We start from the raw sequence: 17,918 nt of genomic DNA on the forward strand, positions 1-17,918 counted from the left end.
GATCCACACAGTCAAAGGCTTTAGCATAGTCATGAAGCATTATCAGATTTTTTCTTTTAATTCATTGCTCTTTTATGATCCAAATGTTGTTGGCAATCTGATCTCTGGTTCCATTACCTTTTCTAATCCAGCTTGTACATCTGGAAGTTCTCTGTTCATGTGCTGTTGAAGCCTCACTTGGAGGATTTTGAGCATGGCCTTTCTAGCATGTGATGTGAGTGCAATTGTGCAGTAGTTTGACCATTCTTTGGTGTTGCCCTTCTTTGGGATTGGAATGAAAACCGACCTTTTCCAGTGCTGTGGCCACTGCTGAGTTTTCCAAATTTGCTGGCATATGGAGTGCATCACTTTCACAGCATCATCTTTTAAGATTTGAAATAGCTCAATTGGAATTCCATCACTCCCACTAGCTTTGTTTGTAGTGATGCTTCCTAAGGCCCACTTGACTTCACATTCCAGGATATCTAGCTCTAGCTGAGGGATCACACCATTGTGATTATCTGTGTCATGAAGATCTTTGTCCTACACCTCTTCTGTGTATTCTTGCTACCTCTTCTTAATATCTTCTGCTTCTGTTAAGTCCCTGCCGTTTCTGTGCTTTATTATGCCCATCTTTGCATGAAGTGTTCCCTTGGTATCTCTAATTTCCTTGAAGAGATCTCTAGTCTTTCCCATTCTGTTGTTTTTCTCTATTCCTTTGCATTGTTCACTTAAGAAGTCTTTCTTATCTCTCCTTCCTCTTCTTTGAAATTCTACTATCAGATGGGTATATCATTCCTTTTCTCCTTGGCCTTTCACTTGTCTTCTTTTCTCAGCTATTTGTAAGGCCTCCTCAGACATCTTCTATCTTTTCAATCATATGAGTGAGTAAATTAAATCAGAAAGACCCTGCCCTGCCTTTGTGTAGGTAATAAGACCTTCAACCAAAGCAGGAAGAGCAAGAATCACAGGACACATCTAGACTGTCTGGTCTGGACCTGAGAAGTGAGCTGATGCTGTGGGGCAGGGGAGGGAAGGTGTGGCATCCGACACCTGGAGCAGGTGAGACTGTTGCTACTCAGGAGGGGGCATCAGGGCCTGCATTTGCAGAGATGCCCCGCATCTGACCTGGACACCATGAGCTGGTGGAGTTAGGAGACACATATAATTTCATGTTCCCACAGAAGGAAATATAACAGGTCCCAGGTTCATGGACCTCTTCTGTGCACAGATGTGTTGTGTCCGAACTAGGATCTGTGAGTTCAGTGTGTGAGTTCAGTCTGTGAGTTCAATGTGTGAAGATGTGGCCTCACACCACAGTATTTTTAATTTGAAATGTCATTTCATTGAATTACAAGGAAGTCTGTGGAAAATATTTATAATTAAAATTAAGTATGTCAAAATGTTGCACACTTTTGCACAAGAGCTCATACAAGAAGTGATAAGACATTGATAAATGTGCTCAGTCATGTCTGACTCTTTGAAACCCCTGGGCTGCATCACGCCAAGTTCCTCCGTGCACCAGTATCTCCAGTGATGCTATCTAACCACAACATCCTCTATCTTCGCCTTCTCCTTTTGCCTGAAATCTTTCCCAGCATTAGAGTCTTTTTCAATGGCTCAGCTCTTTGCATCAGGTGGCCAATATATGGGAGCTTCAGCATCAGCATCAGTCCTTCCAAAAATATTTAGGGTTGATTTTCTTTTGAATTGAGTGGGCTGCTCTCCTTGCAGTCCAAGGGAAACTGAAGACTCTTCTCCAGCAGCACATTTCGTTTACATCATTTTTCAGCTCTGTACTTCAATAGAGCCCTTTAAAATGAAGATTCTCCTAGATATGGTGGACTCTCTTCATTGTAGGAACACACAGCAGACCCAAGACCTTCAAAACAAGCCATGACCTTACACAGTGGACACCTTGCACCCAAGTTTCTGGGCTAAACCTTCCTCTAAACCCATCATGAATTTAATGTTATCATTGCTTGCTTACAGGTCAGCAGTCCTCTTGTTTTCTAAGGACTTGGGTTATGCCAACTTTAGTGATCATTTACCTCCTTCTTTCATCCTTTCTTATAGTGGCTAAGAAGAAGAAAATGTCAGACTCTCTGTTTTGACGACTACTGACCCCTTAAGGCTTAATCCTGCTTTTCTCCTCTGCCCACACACTGGAGATTCAATAAGAAACTTGTTTTCTGTCTTTTGATGCAGGTGTGAGACTGAACCCACAGGAGCCTCTCTGTGAGCAGGACTCTCATTGCGTTAACACCTCTGAACCCCAGTAGAAGTAGATGTCCTGGTCAGGGCTCCACTCCAGACTCAGGCTTCATTTCTGATTGCTGAGAGGATTTTCCTCCTCTCAAATGACACCTGGATAATGGACGTGATGAAGGGTTTATTAGTAAATCCCCTTGGTGTATCTGTGTGTGTGTCTATGTTTGCACGTGCACATACTGCAAGTTTGAACCAAGGTTTGGTGTGGATCCTTGCCTTTTCATAGTGCCCCCTGAGCTTGATGCTGTGAGCAAGTGTGCAGACAACACCACCAGCAGCAGGGGTCTGTCTCTCTGCCTGATGTCCACCATGTGCATCGTGCTGCTACCTCCTGGCAGGCTTGCTCACTGCCCTGTGCTGAGCTGCCCCGTTGAGCCCCGTAGAGTGCCTTGCATGTATGTAGCTGACTTACCTCCATAGATTTGGAAATTACTTGGCACTTGGCGACAGAAGAAAGTGTCGGTAAGTGACTCTGCTTTTCTGCAGGAGAAAATGACTTTCTCTTATTCCAACAAATCTTTATAGGTCAAAGAACTAAGAGATAAAAAAGAATACTGAGGCCAGAGATGTTCCCCAAGGGGAAGTATTGACTGTAGAGGAAATCACAGATCCTGACAGGAAACCGGCCCTTAACCTCCATCTGCACCTGCTCCTGGGGAGGGAACAAGAGTGAGTCCCGAGCACCACCCCTGCATCCCCCAGCCTGTCTCCTGCAGGCTGGCTTGGTTCTGGGCTCACACTGACCTCCCCCCACGATGTCTCTTGCACAGTAATACACGGCTGGGTCCTCGCTGGTTACAGACATCAGCCGCAGGGAGAGCTGGTCTTGGATGTGTCTCTGCAGATGGAGGTGCGGCTCTTGAGGGGTGGGTTGCAGTAAGGGTTGCCACCAGAAATGACGGCTCACATCCACTCTACCCCTGCCCTGGGGCTGGTGGATCCAACTCCCCAGTGACCACTGGTATGGAGGAACCAGAGACGCACAGGTGAGGGATAGTGTGTGGGACGGCTTCACCAGTCCTGGGCCAGAACCTGCAGCTGCACCTGGGACAGGACACGTGGGGACAAGGGGAGTCAGTCGCTGTCAGTCACCTGCAGCCACAGCCGTCAGGCACAGGAGAGGCCTTAACTTTTAGACCACAGCTCTGCCTTCCCTAGACCTCAGTCCTGTGTGAGGGGAGTTCTGTGAGCTCCCACAGCCCAGGGGTAGATTGTACTCTAGGAAATGGGGGAACATTGCACATGGGGGAAACTTGTACTTATAAGTTGGGTAAGGCAGCTTTAGGCTCCACTCATCCAACTGGGACATTTGAGTTCTCTCACCCTGGCCTTTGGATCTGGAACACTTGGCCTGTGTGGGACGTTGCGAACAGGTCATGGCATTGTACCAGTTTTCTGATCACTAGAATAAAACTACACAGGATGTGTGAAAGTGAAGCTGCTCATTTGTGTCCAACTCTTTGTGATCCCGTGGACTGTAGCTTACCATGCTCCCCCCTCCATGGGATTTTCCAGGTGAGAGTACTGGATTGGGTTGACATTTCCTACTCCAACACAGGATGAGTAGGTTTCAACACAGGATGAGTAGGTTTCTATAATTTTAATTTCTTGGATCTTCCAAGTAGCTGTTTTCATCGATTAGAGTTCTCTCCAAATAATTTCTGAAATTCAGATAGAACGAAAAAATGTTTTCTTTATCAATTATGATGATCATATAGGTTTTATTTCTTAATCTCTTAATATGGTGTGTCATGTTGATTAATTTGCACATATTGAAGAATCCTGCATCAATCCTGAAGATGGATAATCCATCTTCATCACGGTGTTATTTTCTGTTAATGTGTTGTTGGACTCTGTTTACTAGTATATTGTTGAGAGATATTTGCATCTTTCGTGTCAGTAATTTTGGCCATAATTTTCTCTTTTGTGACGTCCTTGTCTTCCTGTAGTATCAGGGTGATGATGGCCCTGTAGAAAGAGCTTGGGAGTGTTTCTTTCTGAATTATAAAAGGAAAAACCATTTGAGGATAGGTGTTAGCTCTTCTCTAGATGTCTAATAGATTCTTACCCTGAAGCCATCTGGTTTGGACTTTTGGTTGTTGGAGTGTTGTTAATCACATCTTCAATTCCATTACTTGTAATTGGTCTGTTCCTATTTTCTATTTCTTCCTCGTTGATTCTTTTTTTAAATTTTTTCCATTTTTTTTTATTAGTTGGAGGCTAATTACTTTACAATGTTTAGTGGTTTTTGCCATACATTGACATGAATCAGCCATGGATTTACATGTATTCCCATCCCAATCCCCCCTTCCACCTCCCTCCCCACCCCATCCCTCTGGGTCTTCCCAGTGTACCAGCCCCGAGCACTTGTCTCATGCATCCAGGCTGGCTGGTGATCTGTTTCACCCTTGATAATATACATGTTTCGATGCTGTTCTCTCCAAACATCCCACCCTCGCCTTCTCCCACAGGGTCGAAAAGTCTGTTCTGTACATCTGTGTCTCTTTTTCTGTTTTGCATATAGTGTTATCATTACCATCTTTCTAAATTCCATATATATGCGTTAGTATACTATATACATGCACCCCAATGTTCATCGCAGCACTGTTTATAATAGCCAGGACATGGAAGCAACCTAGATGTCCATCAGCAGACGAATGGATAAGGAAACTGTCGTACATATGCACCATGGATTATTACCCAGCCATTAAAAAGAATTCATTTGAATCAGTTCTAATGAGATGGATGAAACTGGAGCCCATTATATAGAGTGAAGTAAGCCAGAAAGATAAAGACTTCATTGATTCTTTGAAGGGTATATCTTTCTAAGAATTTGTCCATGATTCCCAGGTTATTCACTTTTAGCTGAGCTCGCAGGGATGTGCGGCTAAGGAACAGGGGGGAAATCTCTCCGTGCGCTGTGTGAACTGAGCAGGGACACTTCCAGGGATGGCTTGCTAAATTCAGCACCTGTGAAAACCCCAAAAGACAACAAGGGCTCTTGAGCTTGGATGGTTCTAGTTTTAGCACCGTGGGCTCTGTGGATCTGTACCCGAGGAGGCTGGGTCAGAGGAGTGTCCATGTTGCCTCCATAGCTCCCATAGCAGGTCCAGGTGCAGTCCAGGTGGCTGAGCTCTGAGGATCTGTGCTGGTGATCTGGTGAAAACCATGCATAAGAGCCACCAGGGCCAACTGCTTGCATGTTGGTTTTGTTCACTCACTAAGTTGTGTCTGACTCTTTTTTGACACCATGGACTGTTACACATCAGGCTCCTCTGTCAATGGGATTTCCCAGGCAAGAATACTGCAGTAGGTTTCTGTTTCCTTCTTTTGGGCCCAGGAGTTGAACCCGGGTCTCCTTCTGGGCAGGCAGATTCTCCACCAATGAGCCACTGACAAACCATAATTGCCAGTGTACTCAGAGATACCTTGGAATTGAGAGCAGTGCCCACAGCAGCTCAATGGTCCTTTCTTAACTCACTTCAGTTCATAGCAATCAATATGCCATGGAGGCCCGTTTGGGAGTGACTTTTCCTGGGCCCTGACACTCAGTGCCTGTTTTATTACTATTTTTTTCTACACCAGCACAACTAGAATGTGATGTAGGAATTGGTTTACCTGCATCTTACAGACGTGAAGCTAATCTGCAACCTGGACTTGCGGTGATGTGCTGGAGGGCACACATCAGGGCACAGTGAGCCCTCCTGTCTGTGCCTGGGCTTCTCTCACTGGACCTGGCTGCCCCTACAGGGGATGCTGGACAGAGCCGGACGTGCCTACTCAGGCTCTGGTCTGTTTCTGGAAGGAGAACAGGCCTGATTTTCCTCCATTCTAGAGCTCCCTTAAGATGTTGTGGTAAAGAAAGGATTACAGATTTGTTTTCAGCACTTGTCTGAAAGTGCATGCTAGTATCTGTCTGACTATAACCTTTCCCACCAGCTATCTATGTGTCTAGTGGTAATTGCTTTGATGGTAAATATTTTACATAAAGCAAACCGCACAGTAGAACAGGAGGTAGGTATTGTCTAAGCCTGTAGGGATTTATTGGACCTGGAAGCAAGGAGCACATGTAGAGCACACACACCCACATCGCCTGTAACTTGCGTTATTCCCAGTGACCCACAGAGGATCCCGTGGTGCTGCCTGAGCATTTATGCAAGAGACCAGGCAGCAATGCAAGAGCCTCCATCCTGGCAGGGACAGCTGGTCTACCAGTAGTGCAGGGCTGAAATTTCACAATGAGGAAGATAAATCTGTTCCCTTTTCTGTAGCCTGGAGGACAGTTCAAAAGCATCAATTCTTTGGCGCTCAACTTTCTTCACAGTCCAGCTCTCACACCCATACATGACCACTGGCAAAACCATAGCCTTGACCAGACAGACCTTTGTTGGCAAAGTAACGTCCCCGCTTTTTAACATGCTCTCTAGGTTGGTAATAAATTTCCTTCCAAGGAGTAAGCGTCTTCTAATTTCATGGCTGCAGTCACCATCTGCAGTGATGTTGGAGCCCAAAAAAATAAAGTCTCACACTGTTTCCACTGTCTCCCCATCAATTTCCCATGAGGTGATGGGACCAGATGCCATGATCTTAGTTTTCTGAATGTTAAGCTTTAAGCCAACTTTTTCACTTTCCTCTTTCACTTTCATCAAGAGGCTTTTTAGTTCCTCTTCACTTTCTCCCATAAGGGTGGTGTCATCTGCATACAACTTACACATGATCAAAATCTCATCAAATATTATTGTTTAGTCACTGAATCGTGTCTGACTCTTTGAGACCCCACGGATGGAAGCACCCCATGTTTTGCTGTCCTTCACCATCTCCCAGAGGTTTCTCAAACTCACATCATTGAGTCGGTGAAGCCAGCCAACCATCTCATCCACTCTCGCCCCCCTGTCCTCCTGACTTCAATGGTTCCCAGCATCAGTGTCTTTTCCAATGAGTTGGCTCTTCCCATCCGGTGGCTAAAATACTGGAGTTTCAGCTTCAGCATCAGTACTCCCAATGAATATTAGGATTGATTTCCTTTAAGATTGACTGATTTGATCTTCTTGCAGTCCAAGGGACCCTCAAGACCCTTATCCAACACCGCAGTTCCAAACCATTAATTCTTCAGTGCTCAGCTTTCTTTATGGTCCAACTCTCACACCCGAACATGACCTATGGAAGGACCATAGCTTTGCGTAAAGGGACCTCTGTTGGCAAAGTATTGTACCTGCTCTTTAGTATGCTGTCTAGGTTGGTCATAGGTTTCCTTCCAAGCTTTTCTTCTTTTAATTTCATGGCTGCAGTCACCATCTGAAGAAACTTTGGAGCTCAAGCAAATAAAGCCTGTCAATGTTCCCACTGTTTCCCCTTCTATTATCTATGAAGTGATTATGATCATAGTTCACAGATGCCATGACCTCAGTTTCTTGAATGTTGATTCTTCAGCGAGCTTTTTCACTCTCCACTTTCACATTTATCAATAGGCTCTCTAGGTTCCTCTGCACTTTCTGTCATAAGGGTGGTGTCACCTGCATATCGGAGGTTATTAATATTTCTCCTGGCAACCTTGATTCAAGTTTGTGCTTTCTCCATCCCAGCATTTCGCATGATGTCCTGTAAATGTAAGTTAAATAAGCAGAGTGTCAATACACAGTCTTGACGTACTCCTTTCCCAATTTTGAATCAGTCCATTGTTCCACGTCCAGTTCTAACTATGGCTTCTTGACCTCCATACAGATTTCTCAGGAGGCGGGTAAGGTGGCCTGGTATTCCTGTTTATTTGAGAATTTTCCATAGTTTGTTGTGACCCACAGGCAAAGGCTTTAGTGCAGTCAATGAAGCAGAAGTAGATGTTTTTCTCATCAATTTATCAGATAGTAACAGTAATAAGACAAGCATTGGATTTAAATCCTGGAGAGACGGAAATGCCCAGAGAGTAAAAGAGAAGAATATTAACTTAACTAGGGCAGAGGCCACTGAATAGAATGAAACCACCAGCAAATTAACCTGAAATGCATTCCCTGAGGTCGCGTGAGGAAAAGGTGTGGTGGTGGTCACGGTCTCCTAAGTACTGTCCCCACCAGTGCCAGAGTGGACCTGCTAAAGTGTAACCAGTTGGTGTTGTTCTCCATGCACACAGGTGTGTCTTCCTACCTGGGAGCCCGGGATTCCTGCCCGGGAACTTAGGTCCTCCCTGTATCTTGCTAGGAGGACTTTGGCTCTGGATTCTGACCTGGGACTGTCTTATAGCACCTCAAATGGCAGTGTGACCTTTCTCCAGTCACCTCGTCCAACTGTGCCGTACACTTACCATTTATGAAATGGGGAAATGGGTCCCATGTGGAAATGTGTAAAATTTTCATGTGTTTTCTGATGTGAAGGAAGCAATCACAACATTAGGCAGTTTAAAGTGACAGTCACCCTTTATTTTGTTCACACTCTGTGCTTTGGGAGGGTCTGTAGCCTGGGGCTCAGTCAGAGTACAGTGCTGGGCCTCATGTCCTCTTTGTGTGGACATTTCTTGGGCCCTGACTTCCTTTGCAAGATGACTATGTCAGCAGAGTGAAGCCTTGGTGCCCTGAGCTTCAGAATGAATTTTTAGATATCAACCCACACACATGATTCATAAATCATTTCTAACATTTTGTATTTGTTAAAAACTCTGTCCTGACAACAACAGTGGTAACAATAACACTGACACAGGAATCAAGGCATAGACTTAGAGAATAAACTTACAAACATCAGAGTTAATAAACAGACCTGTGTCATGAATAGAGAGTGTGAAGAGTACATCATGAGAAGTGCTGGGCTGGATGAAGCCCAAACTGGAATCAAGATTGCCAAAACAAATAACAATAACCTCAGATATTCATATGACTCCACCCTCAAGGCAGAAAGTGAAGAAGAACTAAAGAGCCTCTTGATGAAATGAAAGAGGAGAGTGAAAGAATTGGCTTAAAACTCAACATTCAGAAAACTAAGATCATGGCATCTGGTCCCATCACTTCACAGCAAATAGATGGGGAGACAGTGGAAACAGTGACTGACCTTACTTTTCTGGGCTCCAATCTCAGTGCAGATTGTGACTGCAGCCACGAAATTAAAAGATGCTTGCTTCTTGGAAGAAAAGTTATGACTAACCTAGACAGCATATTAAAAATCAGAGACATTACTTTTCCAACAAAGATCTGTCTAGTCAAAGCTATGGTTTTTCCAGTAGTCATGTATGGATATCAGTGTTGGACTATAAAGAAAGCTGAGCACTGAAGAATTGATGCTTTTGAACCGTGGTGTTGAAGAAGACTCTTGAGAATGCCTTGGACTGCAAGGAGATCAAACCAGTCAATCCTAAAGGAAATCAGTCCCGAAGGTTCATTGGAAGGACTGACAAGAAGCTGAAACTCCAGTAGTTTGGCCACGTGATGCAAGAGTGGACTCATTGGAAAAGACCCTGATGCTGGAAAGATTGAAGGAAGGAGAAGAAGGGCACAACAGAGGATGAGACGGATGGAACCCTTCACCAAATTGATGGACATGATTTTGAGCAAGCTCTGGGAGTTGGTGATGGACAGTGAGGCCTGGAGTGCTGCAATCCATGGGGTCGCAGAGAGTCGGAAAGGACTGAGTGACTGAACTGAAAGTTTCAGTTCTATATTGAGAGACCTGTTTATTTCTGGATATTCCAGAACTCTGATCTGGATGAAATACAATGTTCTAAGAGATCTATTTTGTTGCAACATGTGGAAATTTTCTTCTTTTCTCTACTTCTCAAACTTTCTTGTTGGAAACAGCATCCGTGTATTAACAGTTTAGCCTCAAAGGAGCAAGAGGTCACTAAGGAAAAATCGGTGTGCCAAACTCATATGTGACATTTAGTGTATCTGATATCACAAAAGGGGCTGTGCTTTTATCAGATAGGCTTCATGGTGTCCAAACTTTCCTAAATCCCAAAAGTAAATGCCTGGTGTGAGGCTCTTCATGGGCGAGTTGACTACTGTTGAGATTGGATTTTATAATTCTTTATTATCTAGATGTGATTCCCTCAACAGTTACAATTCCAACTCAATTTCATGGGGGAAACCAGATGAGAGAGCTTTCAAGTCTTTAAAGGAGAGTTTTAGAGGCCACCTGCCTCTGGCCATCTCCATGTTTCCTGTCGTGTGAAAAATGAAGGGGTTCCCATGGAGTTCTCACTAAAAGAAGGGACCACCACAGACACATCGGGCTGCAACAGATGCTGTGGTGTGTGGGTAGTCCCCAAGCCTTAGAGTCATTATGGCCACTGAGCTTCTGGTTACGACCCTTTACCACATTCAACAATTCTCAGTCAGCCGCGTCACCCCAAGAAGTCTTTTTATTTGCTGCTCCTTGCACGACTCATCTACCCTCCACCCCCAACACCAGTGACGCCCATCGTGATCGTTTCGCACTCATGGACACCTCCTGACACATGATCCTCTGGAGCTACCTACTCGCAGCGACTCTCAGGAGACAGACCTAAGCCTCATATATTGCCACCTCGTACCTTCACCTACTGGACCAATGCCCCAGAAGAACTCTTCAGCCTCACTGGAAAGGACCCTACCAAGCACTGCTAACCAACCCTCCAGAGGATAGGAACTAGGATTCCCATGACACACAGTAAGAACAGCTGAGTCCTCAATGGACTTGCACCTCAAAGCTGACCTGAATTTAATGATATTTCAGAGTTTAAGGTAATATGTTATGAGAACTTTCTACAATATCTGGACCAGACCTATTGGGCATTTTTCTGCCAAAGCCTGGATGATAATGTAAAATGTCACGTGCTTCCCAATGACTATGATCTTGACAACACAGGGGTTTTAGTTAAAAAATGCCTGAGAGCTCTCCCTATCAGTCCTCTTCTTACCTAAATGTGACAGCAACAGACTTACAGTCTGCGCACTTTCCCTCTGAATGACACTGCACCCAGAAAAGTTCCTCCTGTCACTGAGAGACAAAAGTTTAAAAAACCCAAGTATTGATCATTTTCTGAGAAGGATCTTGACAAAAGTGAGGGTGTTTTCAGTTGTTTAAGTCGTGTCTGACTCTGTGCAACCCTATGGGGTATAGTCCACCAGGCTCCTCTGTCCATAGGATTCTCCAGGCAAGAATCCTGGAGTGGATTACCATGGCCTTCTCCAGGGGACCTTCCCAACCCAGGGATTGAGCCCTTCTCTCCTAACTCTCTGGCACTGGCAGGAGACTCTATTATTAGCAGGTTTTTTTTTTTTTTCTTCTTATCAGTAATGTCACCTTGGATGCCCTTGACCAGAAGTGGAAAGTGTAAAAGAATTAGAATAAGAATGAGGAGGAGGAGAGGAAAGAGAAAGTACAACGAAATAAAACCCAGTGGACAGGAGGAGGAGTTTTCATGCCCTTGGACAATCCCTGAATCCAACATGAACAAAGTTACCTCTTCTATTTTGCCAAAAACTCAGGTAAAGAAAAACCACAGAGTTTTAGTTACAAGAGCCCTCCCACCTCACTTTTTACTCTGATACAAAAGACAGTCTCTCCACTTCTACTGGGAAATTGCACATGACTCTTTATAATTGCAGACTCCAATTTGTAATTCTCGGTTGGTCCTAAATAAATTCATTTTTGCTACTGGAATGCCTGGCAATCTGTTTTATGTCCAAAAGCTTACTTTCCACAATACTTTCCATTTTTTATTGGTTCCATACTATACTAAGCCGGTCACCTGGATGGACTTGTGGACATTCCTGCAACATCCTTGCGTAGACGAGAGAAAGTGGCCACAACCAGCCTGTGAGAGACTAGAGGAAATGAAGATTATTTCACTCCTGCTGAGAGGGGATATGGATATAGGTGAAGGTCATCATCCACTTTGGGGTCAAATTTGGGGTCCAGATGTAAATTAGCAAGTAGGTGAATTTGCAAAAACGGAATCCATGAATAATGAGGATAACTCCCTATGGGACATCGGATTACAGTCTGTTACACTACAGCTTGCAGACTTCAAAGTGTTTGTGAAGGTAGACTGAAAGCAGGAGGGTGTGTCTTCTCACTGAACATGTACAGAAACAGCAAAAGTAACAGTTGAAGGTTTCCTGGGACTTCTTGGGCCATTCACTAGATTTGATGACTTTGGACTCATATGGAAAATGATGGTGAGCCTCAGAGTTGTAGTCAGCGTCTATGGCAAGACAAAAACAAAACAGAGAAAACACACAATTCTGACTATTGGATTACCCGGGAGTGTTGGTACATATTCCACACAGACATATACATACAAACGCACAACTATACTTAAACGAAAAATGAAGACTATGTATGGTTTTATGAAAGCAGTATAAGCCACAATAACGGAACAGTGAGGACACAGAAGAGGTTTCCAGGGAATCGCTGGGCGGGACGAGAAAACCAGATTCAAACAGGAGTTCCCTCCCGGCGCCCCGGGGCACCTGCTCCTGCCAGCAGTCCTGAACGTGGTGGGCCTGAGCGCCCCCTGGTGGTCCTGGGCGCCCATGCAGGGAGGTTTCTGTCTGGGCTCTCTCTGACTTCCCCTCACTGTGCATCTTGCACAGTAATAGACGGCCGTGTCCTCTGGTGTCACGCTGCTCAGTGAGAGGGAGACTTGGCTCTTGGAGGTGTCGCTGGTGATGCTGAGCCGGGATTTCAGGGCTGGGTTATAGCCTGTGCTTCCACCACTACTTATTCCACCAACACACTCCAGCGCCTTCCCTGGAGCCTGGCGGACCCAGCTTACACCATAACTGCTTAGTGAGAATCCAGAGACAGCGCAGGTGAGGGAGAGGGTCTGTGAGGGCTTCACCAGGCTGGGTCCTGACTCCTGCAGCCGCACCTGGGACAGGACCCCTGTGGACAGAGAGAAGCACGGTGACTCACGGGCTCAGAGGCCGCTTCCCCACGTGCCCATGTCTGATCCAGAGACACTCACCGCTGGGAGCTGACAGCACGAAGAGGAAGGTCCACAGTGGGCTCATCTTCGAGCAGATGAGAGTCACCGCTCCTGAAATCTCTTCAAGCCTGAGGAGGAGCCTGAATTTAAGTGACCTGGTGCTTTGTTTCCAGCCTGTGACCTGAGTGGATCTTTGCATGTGGGAGGGGCCTCTGCATAAAAACAGAAAACAAAGAAAGGAGGTCCTGTCTATGAGGCTCCCCCTGTGAGGAGGTGCTGACTGTGCCCTCAGAGAACTCAGTCCCTGCCTGAAGACCCCCTCCCCATGCCCCCGGGCCTCTGTGTCCAGGAATGAAAGGATGTGGATGGGCTCCGCAGGAAAAAAGATGTGGTCAAATATCAAGCACAGATTTTGGGAAGAGAGTAATCCCATGGAGGTTCATCTCTTCATTTGTCAATTAAACAGCTCAGATTCAAGGTCTGCATACTTGTCAGAAATTCTTATTTATTGTTCTTTTCTGCATTAGCTTATATTCATGAAGAGGATATTAAAACAGGAGGGAGAGATTATGTGATAATTGCATTCAATTAAAAAAAAACTCAGTACAATTTAAATTGATCATAACTCCAAAGGATTTTTTATTTCCCTTAACAGGCAAGACCATTTCTTCATCTGAAGCAGTTTGAAATCAAGAGTTTCCCTGGAGGTGGGGTATTCATCAGTACTAACCATGCAGTTAACTTTGTTGACAAAGTAGTCATTTCTGCTGAGAAGCTGGACTTCCCAGCATGGCTGGCTTGCCGAGTGGGCTGTCCTGCATGATCATGTGCAGAACTGAGTGTCTGCAGGAGCTTGTGAACCTCAGGACCTGCTTCTTGAGTGTGGACACTAAAGACCACAAGGCTACCGATTACTAAGGACAGACAGCGCCTGGGAGCTCCTCAGTGCTCCAACACGCTGGGCATGTGCGCTGGTCACTCTGCACAGACTCCCTGCTCCTCCAAGTGCTTATTCCTTCCTCTCTGTGTCCCTGCCGTGAGATGGGAGCTCAGGGAACGTAGTCCACAGCACAGTGGTGAGAGGTCATGCATGGTTTGTGGAGGTAAACCTTCACAGTGAACGGCAGGCAGACTGTGAGGGCGGCATGGTCAGAGGAAAGCCCCTCCTCCGGAAGCAGGTTCCCTTGAAAACCCCACTGAGAGCAGCTTTCCCAAGCCCAGGGTCTCGGTGTCCTGGACTGAGCCTGAGGTCCTCTGAGTCAGCAGTGCTGGAGAGCAGAGCTCAGCTCCCCCGTCTCCCTGTGGCCCTGATGCTGTGGCCTCGCACCTGCATCCTGGCTGTGAGCATGTAGACTGGGGATGACGGCCGTCACCGCGTGTCTGGACTTTAGGTGGGTTTTCCAGGGGTTTTGTGTGCTGCCTTCAGAGGTGTTATCTCTCCTGGAGCTAGAAAAGACCGGTGTGAGTCCCCATCTCTGACTGACACCCTGTCCGTGTGACCCTGGCCCTCTCCTGTCCTGAGACGTTACTCCTTTGCGTGTGGGGCAGGTCAGCTCTTCCTCACCTGAACACTGACTGAGGTAGAACCTACTGTCTATGAAAAGCCCTTTCTGGTCTGGCTTGGCGATAGCAGTTCTGCACCAGCATGTCTTCTGTACCGGATCCTGTTTCCCGACACCTGAATGTGCTCTGGGGAGAGGTCCCACCTCTCTCCCTCAGAGTGTGTGGCGTCACTTGTCCAGATGGTATGCACCGTGATGAGGACTCCTGAGGGAGACCCTGGAATTGTGGGCCTCTGGCTTCCAGGTCACTGAGCTTCTGAGGGATGAGAATGTGTCCTCATCCCTTGGCTCAACACCTTCGTCCCTCATCAAAGCCAGTGGGGTCTTGTGTGCATCAACTTGCAGGCTTTCCTCTCCTCCACTTTCTCTGATCTTGTGATCCCATTGGACCACCTATAAAATCCAAATATGCTTCTCACCTCACGGGACTGGAAGACTGCAGACCACATCCCCAAATCCACTGCCAGTTGGTCTATTATGGGATTTAGTTTATGGCATTAGAACTGAATCCCCAGAGAATCCCCAACAACTCCACAGCCGTGAGCAATCAAATGCTGGTACCCACTCTGACCTGTTGAGTTCAGGGCTTTCTGGATAATGTTGTCTAGTAGCTTTGTGTGGAGTCTTTAGGGTTTTCCATCTATACTGTTATGTATTCTGCATATAAAGACAATTTCACCTCTAAAATCTATGGTAGCACAACAGTTCTAAGAGGAAAGTTGATAACAATACAGGTCTTCCTGAAGAAACTGGAAGTAAACAACCTAACTTTCTCCCTAAAGGAATTAGAGAAAAGAAGATCAAACAAAGCTCAGAGACAGTAGAAGGAAGGAAAGAACAAAAACCAGAGAAGAAATCAGTAATATTGAGATGAATATAGACATACACACACAACAAACAATGAAAAGGATAAGTGAAACCAAAAACTGGTTGGTTGGGAATTTTTGCAAAGACAAACAATATCATAAATCTTTACCAAGATTCACCAAGGAGAAGAAAGAAACTACCGGAATAAAATGAGAAATAGATGAGGAGACACAGTATTAGACAACTAATACCACAGAGATCCAAAAAAGTCACGTGGGATTGTTACAAACAGTTGTGTGCCCGCAAGTTGGACACCTAGAAGAAATGGACAAATTCGTAAACTGCAAAACCTTCAAAACTGAGTCAAGATGGAACAGACAACTTGAAAAGACTGATCATTTGTGTCTCAATTGAATTATATAATCATCATTTCAAAAAGTTCCATGTACAGTCCAGGAACAATTTCTCTTGGGAATTCTACAAAACATACCTTTGAGAAATTTAAATGCAAAAATTCTCAACAAAGTATTAGTAAATTAAATTCAACAATGTATAGAAAGGATCCTACACCATCACATATTGTCTTTTACTTGAGGGTCACGGTTCAACATCTGTCAGGAAGCATTTAACAGGAGGCTTCCTGTGTGCTGTTTTGGATCTCCCAGGAGCCCTCTGTTCCTGATCAGTTAGTGAATATTCAGGAATTAAGAGGAGGGGCAAGCCTTTCCTGGGGCTGAGGAATCCAGGCATTTCCTTCCTTAGCTTTTCAATATGGATAAGTACCCTCTTCCTCCTTATGAACCTTACGGTAAAAGTGATTGTTTACAACTCTCTCTCTCTAATATGGATTGCCTTATGTTTTGTAAGTCTGGAATTTTAATCTTTATCTTTGCTGAGAATAACTACCTTGTAAGACAATATATATGCCCACACCATGTTGAATAAAACACATTTGCTCCATCAGAGCTGGAGTCCCCGTCTGCCTTTCTTTCTTTATTTCTCTCTCTCTCTCTATTTCTGGCTGATTCCCTGGAACGCAAAAGCTGGCTGCACAACCCAGGGAATATTAGCCTTTTTCTTTTGTTCATTCTCTCATCGTCGACTCCAGACCACCAGGTTCTGGTCCAATACAGGACCAACAAACATCCAAAATGACCTATATGATAAACCACTTACATATTGATAATTATCTTAAATGTAAACTGATTAATGCTCCACCAAAAGATATGGACCTTGCTGATGAAACAAAAACAAGACCCATACACGCTGTCTAAAAGAGACCCCCCTCAGACCTACGGACAGAAACAGATGGAAACTGAGAGGATAGACAGGATATTCCACGTAAATGGAAAGGAAACTGGGGTAGCAAGTCTCACACCAGATAAAATAGACTCTAGAGTACTGTTACAGGAGCCAAGGAAGGACACAATAATCTGAGAATCAGTCCAAGAAAAAGACACAGCGCTTGCGAATACACATGTGCCCAACATAGGTTTTAGAGCCTCAAAATCCACTAGCAGGAGACAGGCTGGTGAAAGTGCTCGGCTTCAAACATGGACCACCTTCCACGAAAGGGAAAGGAAAGTAAGGGGGCAGATCAACAGGCCCAGAGGCTGGAACAGGAGCCAAAGATTATTCCCACACCTTGAAGCTTAGTAGAGTTTGCCTCAAAGGACTTAAAACAGTTTCTGGGCCCAGTGGGGCTTCCCAGGTGGCTCAGCAGTGAAGAATCTTTCTGCAATGCAGGATACACAGGAGACTCAGCTTTGATCCTGGGTTGGGAAGATCTCCTGGAGGAGGGTATGGCAAGCACTCCAGTGTTCTTGCCTGGAGAACCCCATGAGCAGAGAGGCCTGGTGGGCTAGAGTCAATAGGGTCACAAAGAGTCCGACATGACTGAGGTGACCACGCACACACACGCACTGGGGCCAGGGATCCTTTCTGACTTTCATTTATCCTTTTTACAGAAGGAAAATGTTTGTAGCTGAGATATGCCTGTCTTAGAGTTGTATTTTAGGATGCAGATCGTCACCCATAGCTGAGGTAGAGGATTACATCTGGGACTTGTGGTTGATGGTATTTAGACCAAATTTGCTCTTTATTCTTTAAGAGTCGACATTTTAGAGGCCTGCTGGGATTTGCTAAGTGTAATGAGCCTGGAGGATGAACACAAGGATTTGCAGGGCTGAAGGTGGACTGTGTGTGTCTGAATCATTCATGGAGTCTATGAATGTCATCTCCCATGGCATAATGGAGTTTGGAAAATATGAGTAATTTAGAGGTCTAGGAATTTTGAATATTCCTAGATTAGCATGTGGTTACAGTTGAAACAACAGCCATGTTCGTCAGAGGGAGGCCAAGGACATCAGACCCTGGGAGGAGTGACCACTGATGGAAGGTGCTTTGCT

The 17,918-nt window shown here is 45.3% G+C and overlaps 1 gene segment (V, D, J or C); it reads right to left on the bottom strand.

The window, feature by feature from the left end:
• Window positions 1-2,879: 2,879 nt before the first annotated feature.
• On the bottom strand, window positions 2,880-13,278 carry LOC133068077 (immunoglobulin heavy variable 4-59-like). The segment is given in 5 exon segments: window positions 2,880-2,902; window positions 2,995-3,088; window positions 5,303-5,406; window positions 12,694-13,098; window positions 13,181-13,278. Coding segments are annotated over 5 exon segments (672 nt in total).
• Between the last annotated feature and the right edge of the window lie 4,640 nt (window positions 13,279-17,918).

Source organism: Dama dama, chromosome 13 (assembly GCF_033118175.1).
Source record: "Dama dama isolate Ldn47 chromosome 13, ASM3311817v1, whole genome shotgun sequence".
Taxonomy (NCBI): domain Eukaryota; kingdom Metazoa; phylum Chordata; class Mammalia; order Artiodactyla; family Cervidae; genus Dama; species Dama dama.